Source organism: Vitis vinifera, chromosome 2 (genome assembly GCF_030704535.1).
Source record: "Vitis vinifera cultivar Pinot Noir 40024 chromosome 2, ASM3070453v1".
Taxonomy (NCBI): domain Eukaryota; kingdom Viridiplantae; phylum Streptophyta; class Magnoliopsida; order Vitales; family Vitaceae; genus Vitis; species Vitis vinifera.
Window position 1 is genome coordinate 18,799,494 of NC_081806.1, and position 16,181 is coordinate 18,815,674.

Here is a 16,181-nt window from a genome sequence, read left to right on the forward strand (position 1 = left end):
TTGTAAGTAAGAGGGGTAAAGTGTAATAAACCCTTAAAAAATTTAATTGAAATGACATATTAAAATAATCTACTAATTTTAAATCTATTTTTAATTTTCTTTATTTTTTTTCCATTCATTTTTCCTAATTCATTTTTTTTTTCCTAAAAACGTTTATGATTTAATTTTTATTTTTTGTGTGTGGGAGGTGGGGGTGACGTATTATTTATTTATTTTGATATTTAAAAGCTTGATGCATGTGGCCTTGTCCCACCGCCAACAGATAAAGATGTGAGAGGATCATCTTTCAAAGGAAGATCACGTGATATGCCCCACGCAACGGCTTTGGTCACCAACATCTGCCTTGAAAATCCACCCAAAAAATTTAATAATAATAATAATAATAATAATAATTAAAAAAAAAAAAAACCATTTTTTCAAGCATTGGTTGATTTTTTTTTTCAAATTATTTTTAAAAATCAGTTTTAAAAAGTGTTTTTAATTATTTAAAAAATAAAATATTGTTTATAAACTTATAAATTTATTTATTTTTGGCATTTTCCCACTCTAATTCTAAATATCGACCTTAAATCTTTTTAAATGAAAATTAATCAAAATATTTTCCATATTTTTTAATGTTTCTAAAATATATATGTTTTTTTTAATCTAGAAACACTTTAAATCTGTTTTAGAAAATAAATTATTTTCAAAATGGAGTGGAAACTGTTTTTTGGAAGCAATTTCCAAACAAGCCTACGTCTCTGCTTTGCGTGAGACTATATAATAATGAGACACGCAAACTTTCTGACTTGCTCTGGGGTTGAAGCAGATCGGAATCGCTATCCTCAATCACCGCTACTCTATCGAAATGGGCTTGAAGGTTTGAATCCAATTCAATTCCCATTTCCCGTTTTCTATTTTCAGATCTTCCATGCTTCTCTTAGTTTAGATGCAAACCCACCCCAAAAAAAAATCTGAAATCACATGGATCCGATTGCATTTCATCGTTGAATCATTGTTTCAGTTTCTAAAAACACAAAGGAAAATTTTTTTCAATTTTCAATTTTCAGTCTTTTTTTTCCTAAAATTTTTTTTATCATTTTTTGAGCGCTGGAATACATCTGATTGTATATTATGGTGTGTGCTAGTAGAAAGTTTTGATTTCTTTCTTGTGTAGATCGTTTTGGAAGTCGTTGTCATTAACTTGCTTGATTTTTGGGTTTTTTTTTAATTTTTTTTTTTTATATGGTCGCTGAGGGGTCTATTTGGATTGCGGGAAAGAGAGAGGGAAAGGACAGGAAAATGCTTGAATTTTCAATTTTTTTTAGAGTATTTTCCAGCATTTTCCTTTGTTTATTTTTATTTTTGCAATTAACAAAGAAGACCCTAGTTCTAGATTAAGACCAGAAATTATGGATAATATTGTAAACCACTGAACTGCTGGGATCAGAGTGAGCCAAAATGAAATCAAGCTAGCTCAAATTGAAAAGCATTAAAATTTTGAATTTTTTATGGTTCCTGCTTTATCTGCAGATTTTTCCCAGCTTAGGCTCTGTTTGGATCTTGGGAAAATGCAATAGAAAGGATCAAAGAAGGAAAAATATGGAAATAGAATTATTTTCTTTTCTGTGATCTTTCCTACTTTATTCTCTTTTTCAATAAAGAAGGATGGGTTTGAAATAGTGTATCTTCTCAAATCATTTTCATTGTACTTGAGTTTCCTTCAGATTTGATCGTTCCATATTTTTTTCTTTCCTCCTTGTCCTATTACTTTTCTGGGTAGAAATGAAGCGTTAATACCATAGTAACCCCAAAGAATAATACACACTTGGTAAAAGATGGTTTTGTATTTGAGCAGGAGTAGGTTTTTTTAGATCTGATAAGGAAAAAAGCAAATGTTATAGAGAAGGTTACCCACCCCAATTGGATCTCAAAATAGAAAGATTTTTTGTTTCTTCTAGGGCCCTCTTCATTATTCGACTTTGGCATTCTCAACTGTATTACATGATTAGAAGGCAAATTGTGGCAAAGGTGAAAGAGACCTTCTTTTGCACCTTTTGGGCCATATCTTCATGCTATTGGAAGATGCCCCATTATAGGCCACAAGGATAGTTCTTTTTGGATGTGGGATTTGTGGGTTCAAATGCATGTGTTTATGGTATCTCCTGATTTTGGATCGGTATACCTTCTCAGGAGCAACACCCTTGGTTTGTCTTCCTTGCCTCACTTGCAGATCTGGTCTATCGTTTATCCATTTCTAGAAATGGTACTTTTGAATTCTTGTAATGTTAATTTTGAATACAATCATACTCTTTGAATAGACTATCCAAGGCTATATGATAATGAATCAGAACTTCTATATATGATTTTTGAGAGACATTTGAGATTTCTAGGTCCATGGGAATGAATTTGGTTTTTCCGAGTTCATAAATCTGAATACAATTAGAAAGTTGTTCCGTGAATTTAAGAGTTTAAAGGCAATATGGTGCAATCAAATGTCCACAATCATCTGATCCTGATTTATTGGGGGAGAGTATACAATGATTGGTAACGATTTGATTAAGATTCAGGTTTTTCATGTATGTACTTATACATGTAATACTGCACTACCATATGCATACATCGAATTCTCTAGGGGGGTTACCTTTTTGAATTTATGCTAGAAGTGAAAATCAGATTATACAAGGGAAAAAAAAGTTCTGAAAGTTCGTGTAGTTGCTGCTTTAATCATTGTTGACCTTGGGGATAAAACATTAGGAACCAAGAAAATTACAATCCTGAAATCTAATAACCCATCACTCTGTTGGGAAATCAATGTGAAATTTTTATGGGCTTTGGAGTATATTGATCTGGAGCCAAAGGTTTGAACTTGGTATCTTCTCCGAGCAGTCAGGTTTGAAGTGATTCTACTCGTGCCTGAAAATTACAGCCATGGCCTTCTATACCTAACCCGGGTCTACCACATTGTTTAAATGTGGCATAAGTAAACAATGTTGAATCATATGAAGCATAGACAGATGATATCTCGATATGGTATGAGTTAAATGATATCATGCTCTCTGATGGACTCAATGTTTAAAAACTCCAGTGATATATTCTTCCCTGCTACTGTGCTATGATTTAGATTTTTCATCCATGCTAATAGGACCAAGCCGTCGGTCTTTGTTTTTTTTTTTTTAGATTACGGATATTTTGACCTGTTCTGAAGACATTGTTTGTTTAGTCCATACTCATCCCTGAAACAATTACAGTGTAAAGTTCAGTTGCTAATCCATTTGTGGCTCAGAACCTCCATGTTTAAGCATGATACTTATTTTAGCTTCTCTGGTTTTGGACATCACATCCAGCTAACATATTGATATCACAACTTGGACTGTATTGTGGTTTTGTGCAGGAAGAGTTTGAGGAGTATGCTGAGAAAGCTAAGACCCTCCCTGAGAATACAACAAACGAAAACAAACTCATTCTCTATGGGCTCTACAAACAAGCCACTGTTGGGAACGTGAACACCAGTCAGTACTTTAATAACTATTCCTTTAGCTAGAGTTCCTCATTTGTTTGTAAATTGTGTTATCCTCCTGCTGGATTCACTTCTTCATGTTTCTCGGTTTTTTGGTCTGATTCATAGGCCGTCCGGGGATATTCAACCTGAGGGAGCGAGCAAAGTGGGATGCCTGGAAGGCTGTTGAAGGTAACATTTACCCATTTTCTCCTGTGATATCCCCTAAAATTTGGGCAACCCAAATATGAAAAACGGTTTTTTCAAATTATTCTCCGTGAAAGTACTGTCCTCTTGTATGCTATGTAGAAGTTCTCAAAGTATTCTTCGTATTTTCAGTTGTTACTTGGAACACTTTGAAAAAAATATGGGAGGACATCTTTCTTAAAATGATCCATTTTCAAAACAAATTCTCAGAGACTGTCATCAAACATGTATTTGTTTTGAAGTTAGAAAGCCTTTTTCTGTTTTCAACATTTTGGAAACGGTACCCAGTCATTTGAACTTTATAACACTTTTAAGACGAAGTCTTTCCCACGAATTCTTGGGTACAGTTGGACTAAACAAAGAAAATTTCCAACACGTTTTGGCAGGAAAATCCACAGAGGAAGCCATGAACGACTACATCACCAAGGTAAAACAGTTGCTGGAGGAAGCTGCTGCTGCTGCTGCTTGAGGCCTTCAAACGCCTGGTTTTTCCTGGTTCCCTTGTGCTTGTTTGGCTTGTGGGAAAAAACCATGTAGTAGCGATAATAATCTCTCTCTCTCACCTTGGGTACTGTTAGTCTCTCTTTTCAGACCTCTATGCTTCTGAATCGCTGAAATCCATCTTAATTTGAAATTATCACTAGTCTATCTTTTTATGTTACTTAATAGGGATCCTCCAACTTGTAGTTTAGTCGATTTAAGTTAATGGTGGGTGTTTAGTAAAACTTAATTCTTTTTACGCGATGACTTAAGTTCACTTTTAATTAAATTATATTTAATTTATTGATTTAAAAATTTATTACTTAATGTTTATTTTAAGTATTAAAGTTGTTTGATAAAATTAACTTAAAATTTATCATAAATTATTAAATTCATATATTTATCTTTATAAGTTATAATTAGGGCAAAAGAGGTCAAGTAATAATGAAGGTTGTGAAATAGTAAAGGACATCATGGAATGTAATTAAGGTAAATAGGGTAAAAAAGTAAAATGAATATGTGAACATGAGCATAAGTTAATTGTTTTTATTTATTACTGAAAATTTGTTTTTTTACTTCAAGGGGGTGTTTGGTACATAGGAATAGAGAATGGAAATGAATATTTTGTTTCCATTCCTATTTTTTGGTGAATGAAAATGGATTTGGTGATTTCATTTCTATTGTTCGAATGGACTTAGAATTCAAGATTAAAATGATTATTTATTTTCATTTTAATGTTGGTAATAATAAGAAAGAAAATGAAAAATAAATTGATAATAATAATTTTACATATGATTTAAATTATATATATATATATATATATATATATATATATATATATATTTATTTAAAAAAATAAATTTTGATAGTTTTATTATTTTTGTTACTAAATAAATAATAAGAGTAAAAAAAAATAGTCTTATTATAGGATGAAGATACATCGAGTTTTGATAAATAAAATTTAATGGTAAAATAGTAATTTTAGACTATATTGTATTTTCTTATAGGATGAATAAATAAGAATATTACCTATTTGTGATGAATTGAAATCTCATTAATAAGTAAAATTTGGTTTCTGTGATTTCATTTTTACTTTCATAAAATTTATCCAAACATGAAAATAAAGATGGAAAGGAATGGGATGTTTATTTTCACTCCATATATCAAACACCCCCCTAAATCACATCTTTAAATTATTTTATTAAAAATATTTAATTTATTTAATAACTTAACTTAAGTTATGAAGTCGCTTTTAAGTTATTAAGTTAATTTACCAAAGCCCACAATTTACACTACTCAATGAAAGCATCAGGAAATAAGATAATAGGATTTGAGTATAAAGGAGGATGAAAAAAAAAATATGAACTTACAAAGAAATCATAGGCCTATAGTAAAAATAATAAGAAGTAAGTTTTGAGACGGGTATATTCTCATTCTCATTCTGTTTAGTTTAAAATATTTTAATCATATTAATAATAAAGATAATTTATAAATAAGTAAATATTATTTATTTTTATAAAAAATGATTTTTAATTTTATATGTATTAAAAAATCAAATATAAAATAAATATTTTTATTAAATTATATGTATAATTAGGATAAGTGGGATAAGGTAATAGTCGACATAAAAGAAAAAAAAAGTTAAAAACTTGTTCCTAACCCTTTCGTACGTCTCTCATGAACTTGTTGTGTGTCCTATCAAGGGTAAGCTAGAGTACCAAAAAAATCTATCTTATCATCCTTCCTAGTCTAAATAAATGAAACTTAAGTACAAAACTTGTTGTGTGTCCCATTGTCTTATGTACTAATCGCACTATTTGTATGGGATTCCGTTCTTTTGTACTTTGATATATTATTTTTACCTTTAATATTTAAATTTTACTATTCATTTTTAAGCAGGACCAATCCGAATCCCAATCATTTCCGGTACAAAACAGTAAACACAGTCTATAAGATATAAAATCAAAAGATATTTTCTTATCCATTAGGTGACTTATGATTAGGTCCATTATAAAAAGGAAAACCTATGTTTTGAAGGATCATTCGATAAATATATGGTTTTTGAAACTTAATTTTATGAAATATGATAATCAAATTTTAATATGGAAAATAATATTATCTTTGTGCACTTGTAGTCAGCCCTCTTTTTTGTGCCAAGATTGTCTTTCTGGTCTTCATCATCAATAAAAAAAATTAGGTTACAGTGGTGTGGCGATGATGGACTGATGTGGAGCTATGACGGCCTTGGCACTTCCGGATTTTTCTTTCACAACAGCATCCAAGCTTCCATGTCCGAAGATGGGTTTAGCTTTAGTGGTGGCGGCGAAGATGGACTGAGGTGCGATGACAATGACATTTTGGAGAGAGAAAAAGGGAAAGAATATATAAAAATCAAAGAATTAGAATGATAAGATCCATAAATATGTTCATTTTCTTGATTTCCTTTAAGGGTATTTTTATCTTTCATATTTCATGTCCTTAATATGTGGACCTTAAATCCATTATCTAAAACATAATTTTTTTTTAATTTTTTTTTTGTTTTATCTTGAGTTGCATATACTTATAGTATTTTTTTTTTATGTGTTTTCCTATTTTTGCTTTTTATTATAAAAATTTGATAAAAGCAAGTCTCATCGTTCAAATAGGAAAACACATGAAAAACACGGGTTCACATCAACGTGCTCAAAAATATATTTTTGTTGGGTATCCCTCAGGGCCAAAAGGTTTACAAAGTCTACGATTTAGAGGCTAAACAAATTTTCACAAGTTGATATGTTTTTCATGAACATATATCCTTTTTCTAGACTGTGAAATAAGGCAATTAAAATGAATTATAGGTCTTGCCATTCTCATTACCTGACCAAGTCTCTATTCCCGACTATCAAGCCCCAAATGATGATAACATGCCCATTGAAGAACTCATTCCATCTACATCACCTCAACATGTTCAATCCAACCACATCCGTTTCTTCTAGTTTTTCCAAAGAGGGAGAGAGAGAGAAAGAGAGAAGAAAAAAATTAGGGGTAAGGGATTGGTAATACAAAATGTTTTTCTATTAAAAATAAATACAACTGTTTAATTTAAAAATAATAATTTTTTAATTTAAAAATTATGATAACCATTTTAAAAATGGATATAATTTTGTATCTAAAAATCATTTATATTTACAATATTAAGTTGATCAAAGAAAATATAATTTTTTTTTTACTTGTTTTATAAAATTGTTTTTCACGAATTCAACCAAGCATATTTTTTAAAAAAAATAAAAAACCATTTTTTTTAGAATTTAATTCCTAAATATAATCTTGTTTCTAAAGACACCAAAAATTGTTCTTAAACATCATGATAATTTTAAAATAAGTCTTTTTCATAATTTTATATACCCAAAAACATAAAATTGTAAATAAAATTTTAAATATTTTAAAATAAAAAATTATACATATATTATCATTTTTTATATTCACCAATAAGAGGTCATAAATATTACCATACATATATTTTTTTTAATAAAATAACTTTAGCATACATATTATTACTTATTTTATTTTTTAAAGTTTTTAATATTTTGATAAGTTTTTATTAATTTCCATCCTATCAATTTTTTTCTAAATTATTATATTATATTTTTAATATTTTTTTGTAAAATCACCTATAGATTTTTATTTATTTATTTTAGGAGTATAACCACCCACTCTCAATGTAGATATTATCCATTTTTGACCTAAATTCTCATGACTTTTTTTTATGATATCTCATACTAGATAGGGAAAAAAGTTTTTAACATTATATAAATATGAACTTCTTTTAATGTTATAGATGTGTTTTAAAATTGTGAGTCTTTTAGGTTCAGAACGGATAATATCTACACAATTAGACATAAATCATTACAAATTATATCAGAGTTATCCCGATCCCAATGTAAAGGTTTGTTTGACCCATGAGAGGTGTTTGGTTTTATAATCTCATGAGGCATAACGATGATATTATGTCTGTATAGATAATGGTCTCCAACAGGCGGGCCGGGCCATAAATAGGAGGCCCGCGGCCTAGCTCGGGCCGGGCCATGCTAAAATGCTTGGCCCGCGGGCTGGCGGGCTTTCTGTAGTTTTTTTTTTAAAAGGGGCGGGCCTACGGGCCGGGCCTAAAATTAGGCCCACGGCCAGGCCCACCCAGAAACGGGCTCGGGCCCGACGGGCTTGGGCCGAGCTTTAGCCCGTCGGGTCGGGCCGGGCCTAAAGTGGGTCGTGGGCTTTTTGGAGACCCTTATGTATAGATAATGTTTATAATGTCTAATGTTGGAGAGGGTATAAAATTTTAACATTATATAAATATAAGTTTTTTTTTTAATATTATAGATGTATTTTAAAGTCGGAAGTGTTTCTGTGGGTTGGACGAGGGAGGTAGGAAGGGGAGGATGGTGGGGGCCAAAATTTTGTGAATAGTGAAAACAGCAGGTAGTACACTGCACTGCTAGTAACTTCTTATCATTATGAAAGGCTTGCCTCTTCTATCTTCCTCTTTCCTTTTCTCTCTCTCCATTCCATCTCTCTAAAGCTGCACACAAAAAGTTGTACCTTCTCCTAATCATTTCACCTACAAAAAGTGACATACACATATTTGAATATAAAAAATTAATTAAAATTCAATATATTAAAATAATTAAGATTTTATTTATTTTTATTAAAAAGGTATTTAATGATATAGATATGATTTGTTTTTTTTTAAATATGCCATTTTCTTGGTTCAACTTTTCAATAATGAAACAATGAGTGGAGTGTGGATTTGCAATTATTTATAAATCATGAATATAATTTTTTTTTTAATTTTTATGAATAATAAGTATGTAGTATGTACAAATAATTCATGTGTGGATATGTGACATGTGCAAGGAATTGTCACTCCCCTACTATTTCATGTCTTGTCAATTCCTTTTCTTATCTCTCTCCACCTTTTCACATGCTACCCACCTCACTTCAATCGGAAATTCAACCTTTCTAATTCATTTTACTAAGTTATGAATATTTGGGATTGATTCTTTCTAATATTATTAATGATAAAAAATTTTAAGTATTAAAAATATTAAAAATTAGTTTAGTAATGATTCTAAAAAATATTTTTAATATTTTATTATTTAAAAATTTTTATCATTTAAATATTAGAAATGTTATAAACATTTTTTATAATCATTCTCGAAATGCGTTTGATAGTGATTTTAAGAAGTGTTTCTAATATTTCAAATACTTAAAAACTCACACTAAAAGTGTTGCTTAGAATAACTACCAAACAGATTCTAAGACTTACAATGTTTTTATTTGAAATGTCTTTCTTTAAAAGTGTTTTTAAGATAATTATTCATGGAGTGTTTTTCTAAAAAATATTATTAATAATTTTTTAATATTTTAAGTGATTTTTCAAAATTTTAAAATTATTTTCTAAATTTTACTAATACCTAATTTTGTTCCAAAAACACTTTTAAAATTAAAAATATTTTTTTAAATCAATGTCAAATGAACTAAAACTGTATTTATTTTGACTTTTCATATTCAGTTAAAACTAACTTGTTGATATCAACTAATATAATTAAAGTGAATTGTTATTAATATATTCAATTTTGTTAAGTTGATCGATATAATAGCTTACTTTTTGTTGAAATAGAAAAAGTCAAATATTTTAACTTTTTCTATTTAACCAAAAAACAAACACCAGCTAAGAGCTCGTATGGATTAATTTTAATTTTTTCAAACTCAAATTAGGTTTAAGTTGGTAAATATATGTTAAGGTTAATTTTAGGTATAGATTTACTAATCAACCTACATTTAATGAATAAAAAAGTATTAATAACATTTATTTGATTAGAAATTTAGAATCTTTACAAGTGTTTTGTATTTTTAAGAATAGCCAAACAAGGCCTTTGTCTCACTTTCATTTTTACGAGAAAATTCTACTGCCATACCAAAAATTTAGCATTTATGAATTTCAATTTTTAAAGAATAGGAAAAACAGAGACTTCACTCATTTTCTCAGTCACCAAACAGTATCAAAGTAATAAATATTAAATACGTAAGCTGCAGGCATCACATGGTCTCAGGAATCATTCTGAGCTCCACTCAGCAACGGTGATGGAGGAGAAGGTGGAAGAAGAAGCAAGGGCATCAGAGTTAGAATCATCAGTGGGTCTACACCCCCATGGGAAGCTGCTCTCCTCCTACCTCGGCCTCAGCTTCTCCCTCTTCTTGGCCCTCCTCCCATCCTCCTCCTCAATCTCCCAGCTCTCGACCCTCCATCTCAAGCTGCTCCAAGCTGAACAAGAGCTCTGCCGCCTCAAGTCCCGCCGGAAGGAGGACTCCAAAGCCAACGCCAGAGTTGTTGAAATCTTCGCCGGCCACCGCGAAGGCTGGCGCAGGGAGGAGAAGCGTATGGTGGACCAGATCCACGCCGCCGCAGAAGAGATCGCCTGCCTGAGGGCCAGGGTGGCGGAGCTGGAGCGGTCCGAGGCCGAGCTGAAGGCCAGGGTGGAGGAACTCACCAGGGAAGTGGGGGAGAGGGAGGAGATGCTCGGGTTTGTGGCGAGGGAGAGGGAGGAGATGCTCGGGTTTGTGGCGAGGGAGAGCCAATACGCGTGTTTGGATGACGGGAAAGTTAGGCTTCCGGCGGCGGAAGCAGCGGAGGAGGAGGAGGAGGTGGGGACGGTGTACGGTCAGCCGGAGTTTGTGGCTTCGGCTTCCAAGTTGTGGTCGGCCGGAGATGGTCTGTGGCAGGTCTGTTCCTCCTTCCCATTTTTAATGCTCCGTTTGGTTGTTGAGAAAATGAAAGAAAATAAATAAATATTACAAACAACCCAAATGTTAAGGCTTAGCTTAAACCTCTGTCATTATCCTATCGAAAATGGCTTGGAAAAAAACCCAACTCTCCACCCATCTTCTGAGCCTCTGAATCCAATGGATGGGAAAATTGAAGAGAATTAGATGATACAGACTATCCTAAACCCCAGAATTTTCTATTGATGTAGATTAGGAGTTCAAATGAGCATGAAAAATGCAGAAAATGGCCTGAAAAAAGAATCCATGTTTGAATTATTTTCAAATTGAATCCAGATTGATGACATTGGCTATGCTCAATGGAGTTTTTTCAGTTTCATTAGATCAAGCCATTAGAACATAGAACCCTCTCTTCTACCTCAGGTATTTTGAGCTTTAAGTTCCATAGTTCAGTGAGGAATGAATGGTACTCATGGCTTTTGTCAATGGTCCATTATTATCCCAATTGCAGACTGGTTTGGTTCCACTGTACTTTGTTCGGAGTTTGAGAATTTTTTTCGCGCGCAATGTGGGTTATTCAGACCCGAAAGTTCAAATTAAACTGTTTATCCCTCTCATTTGCAGGGTGCTCAATAAATTTTCTTGGCAGTGGAGTGTATACAAACCATTCTGTGTTTGTCTCATCTTCTGTCTTTACCTATATTTCGGGATTTTGTCCTTATTAGGCTGTATTTTCATGTGATAAAGCAAACAAGCATTGGGGTATGAGTTACATTTTTTTATTTCACCTGCAGCTCAAGGTTGGGTCGTCATTTTCATCCAGGATTCATCCACCCCCATCAATGGCAGGATGAGATAATATTGGGAATTTGAAGGATTGTGTCGTGTATTGAGAAAGCAACTGATCTACTTTCTTTCCTAGTCTCCATTGTTTGATTCTCCCCTAGTGGCAGTGTCAGTGTGAAAATCACTCAACTTGGTGACTGCTTTTCCATCATTTTGTTGATTTTGTGATGGCAATCCATTTCATGGACCCATCCATTTTGGATGGAACAGGAACCTATCGGAAAAAGGAATCCGTGCCCTTTTGCCCCGTCTTTTTCTTTTTCCTGTTGTTTTCTTCTTGTTCTGTTTCATCCTTACCTTTTCTTTTCCTCCTCTTTTGGGGTCTGAAATATTTGTTGCTCAAGGTGTGCCTATTTTGCAATGTGACAATAGGCTATTGTGGCGGAAGTTCTGACTAGGGAGAGGGTGGACCCATTGGACATTGGGACTCTGATTGGCACCATCTAATTTATGTGACCACTTTTGAAGACATTGCCATGAAGCAAGAAATGAGATACATCATACAGGATATATCAAACAGTTAGGGTCACAGTTAGAGTTAGGATTGATTAGCACCATAGGCATGAAAACTCTTATTTGCTAATAAATATTAACCATATTCCCCATGCTTGCCCTGTTTTACACGACCAGTCAGTACTTATTTGACTTCATTTCTATATGGAACTAGTAAACCATCCAAATTATTTCCAATGGTAGTTAATCACAAATATTCGTTCTTGCAGGATGTACAGTATGAACCCGTCGAACCATTATATCATATGAAGCATTTTGTAGCAAGGTAAATGCTATAGTCTGGATGCGTAATTTTTCCCAAAGCCAAACTCTGCAACTAATGAAATAGAGCAACCAATTTTTTCTTATTCAGAAGGGAGTCACCTTGGAAGGTACACGGAGAATCAACAGGAGTGTCCTCTAAACTTAAATTACTAGAGCAGGAACTGCTGAATTTGGAAAGAGTTGGGAAGAGTGATCTATCAAAGGTGCCATCCTTGATGAGGAAACAGGCAAAGAGATACCAAGCTCTTTCCGGGAAGATTGATGATCTATGCCAAAGAATGGTATTATTGCTTTTACACTTTTCTATGCAAAATATATCAATTTGTTTGAGCATGATATGAAAGAATGCGAATCCTTATGTCCCGTCTGTCTATCTCTTCACCTGCGAGCATGGGGTCTATAAGTCCATGGAATTCTTTTGTTTCTTACAGCAAGCAAGCGATCCATGCGAGCCCACCCTGAGCTCAGAGTTCCGAACTCAAAGACAAACAGAGTTTCTGCTGGAGGCATTTCGACTCCAGCAGCGGGCATCAGAAACCGGTCAAAAGTTCATGGCATTACAAACAGAGACGGGGAAGAGTCGCATGGGAGGAGGAGGAGGAGAGGAGCTGGGCCTGAGCACAAAGCGGTCACTGGACTCCATCAGAAACAACCTGAAAGAAATCCAGAGAAACTTGGAGATATGGTTGGCGAGAATCATCGGAGATCTGGAAGGCATTCTGGCCAGAGATGGCGCCTCACGTGTAAGGGAATACTACATCTCTAGATACCCTTTTGTTCAATAGCCATTCTCAACCTGAAAATATTGCCTCTTTTGGTAGATTACTCATCCTAGCTATTGAAGTAGCGGTTAGATGTCCTAACAAAATGAAATTTGTTACATTTCCTTTATCAATCGTTGCGGTGGTTGTAATCCTTGCATGGTCCCAATGTGATCAAAACAAAGTGATTACAGATAGAAATCGGGGTTTAGTTGAGGTATACAACGTGTTTAGGGATGAGGGTATGTTTAGAATGCTAGAATAGGGAATAAGAATAAAAAGGCATTGCATTTCTCGTTTGAATCATATTAGAAATGGAAACGAAGGATAAAAAAAAGATCATTTTCATGAAAACTAAAACCTGTTCTTATGAGGATTTTGATCCCCTTTTGAACATGTTATTGTGATTTACTTTCACTTCCAATCCGATTCTAGTATACTAAACATGTATCGTGAATGTAACGAGTGCAAGGGTGGCAATGGGACGGGTATTTTCGGATATGTCTTGTCATACCTCTAATAGGACAAAATTAGGGGAGGGCTAAGCAAATATTAGAGGTAAGGCTAAATCTGAGTCGGGTGGATTTGACTTGGTTTTATATTGCCCTATCTTGCCCTGTCCCAAGATACTTCATCATATATAAAATGAAATTAAAATTAAATTAAATTACTTTATTTTTTAACACATTTTAATTTTCATTTAATTGATGGGAAATGGGGTTATATATTCGCGTTATAGAATAGGTTGGGATAGGAATAATCCGTCCATAAATGCCTAAGAAGTTGGATTGAGAAGTGGGCTTTTCTTTGAGCCCGGTCCTAGGTAAAGACGAAAAAATGGTACAACTCGGACGGATTGGATTGGGTTAATGGTCAATCCAAACTTGAATTAAAAACATTTTTTTTTAAATTTAAATTAAAATTGAGTTAGACTCAAATTAGTAAATATGTTTGGGTGATATTATATAAACATCACATCCATTTATAAATATATTTAATAAAATTTACTAAGAATAAAAAATTTGAATATTTGTAAAAGTTTTTAAATTAATTTTTTATTACATTTGATTTTTTTTTTTTTTTTTTTTTGGTCATACATCTTACACTAATCAAGTACTTGACCTAAATCTTGCTTTGAATAGATCTCTGAAATTCTTTTGGGCCTTAGTGAAATATCCATTTTAGTGTTTGGAAACTAAGAAAGTGAAAACATCGATTTCATTTTCATTTTTGTGTTTAATCAAACATGGAATAATTTTCCAAATGATATCTTTCAAAATAATATATAAACTAAAATTTTCACTTATATAAACGATTATCTATATAATTATTAATTTCTACTCAATAAATATGTGAGGCTTATTTCATATGAATTATATATGTGAGGCTTATAAAAACCTTTTTTTTATTTATTTATTTATAAGAAATCGAAGAAGTGTTAAAAGAGAATAAAATTCTTTCACTTAATTTCGGATTTTTAAAATATTAATTAAAAATTGGTTGTACTAAAGGAGTGTAGTAAAAGTTAATACTTATTATTTAATAATTTAATTTGATTTTAAGTTAAATTATATTTAAGTTGTTGATTTAAAATTTATTACTTAATTTTTAATTTAAACATTAAAATTATTTGATAAAATTAATTTAAAATTTATTCTAAATCATTAAATTGACATATTTATTCTTATAAATTATAATTAAGGTAAATAAGGTCAAATAACAATAGAGGTTGTAGAGTAACAAAAAAGAGTGTAGAGGTCACTAGGATAAAAAATGGTAAAAAGGTAAAATGAAGTTGTAAATTTAAGAATAAATTTATTGTTTTTACTTATTACATAAAGTTATTTTTTACTTTAAGTCATACAATTAAGTTATTTTATCAAACATATTTAATTTATTTAATTACTTAAATTAAGTTATTAAATTGATTTACTAAACACTCACTAAATCTACTACAAATATACCCATAGTGAATATATTTATCTATTATAAATATTAATGAAAATGTGAGGATGTCTTATACATTTACTAAAACTATTTTATATATATATATATATATATATATATATATATATTAATTGTATAAGTCCGACTCTTATGAATATATTTAGCGTTTTTATAAATGTTAATGAAAATGTGAAGATGTCTTATACATTTAGTAAAACTATTTTATATATATATTATATTTGCCTTTTGTACACGTATGTAAATAAATATTTCAGTAATTTGGTATGAAGAAAACAAATAAAATGAAAAAAAAAACATGGATATAAATTCATGATTTACAAATTTGTATGTGTTTATGCAATTGTTATTTAATTAAATTTCAAAAAAATAAATTACCAAATTTCAAAATAAAAATAATAATAATAATCAAACATTAAATTAATGGAAAATAAATTAAGTTAAAGATGTCTTATACAGTAGTAATTTAATTAAATTTTAAAAATTAAGAAATTAAAAAAATAAAAATAAAAATTTTTAATAATCAAAGTAAAATTTATCTAAAAATAAATTTTAATATATCAAATAATTGTAGAACAAATGTCATCTATCATCCAATTGCATAAACTTTTATGCCCAAATATGCATGGACCTTACACCTTAAACCCATTTGCTAGAAATGAATATGCCCTTTTTTAAAAGACCATAGGGTATGTTTAACTTTGGATGATAAATTGTTCATATGTCACAATTTGGAAACTTCATCTACCCTTTCAACTTAATTATCCAAAGTATATAAGCTTTAGGGTCATTATCACAATCATCTACCCATTTATTCAAATCAATGTTTTTAGAACCGAATACCCAAAAAGTTATCGATTTGCAATTCAGTGGTCGAACCTGTGGTTGAATCAAGGTCTAACAATAAT

General features: G+C 31.5%; 1 protein-coding gene and 1 long non-coding RNA gene across 2 annotated transcripts; both read left to right on the forward strand.

Annotated features, from left to right (window-relative positions):
* The first annotated feature begins 433 nt into the window (after positions 1-433).
* On the forward strand, positions 434-4,346 carry LOC100254618 (acyl-CoA-binding protein-like). The gene is made up of 4 exons (XR_788430.3): positions 434-859; positions 3,374-3,491; positions 3,608-3,670; positions 4,072-4,346. It is a non-coding gene; the product is annotated as an acyl-CoA-binding protein-like (long non-coding RNA).
* Positions 4,347-10,168: 5,822 nt separating this feature from the next.
* LOC100261374 (uncharacterized) lies at positions 10,169-13,462 on the forward strand. Its single transcript, XM_002263229.5, has 4 exons — positions 10,169-10,924; positions 12,493-12,548; positions 12,636-12,828; positions 12,979-13,462. Exons 1-4 carry the CDS (start codon positions 10,286-10,288, stop codon positions 13,330-13,332), a joined length of 1,242 nt encoding a protein of 413 aa, XP_002263265.1. The 5' UTR covers positions 10,169-10,285; the 3' UTR covers positions 13,333-13,462.
* The last annotated feature ends 2,719 nt before the right edge of the window (positions 13,463-16,181 follow it).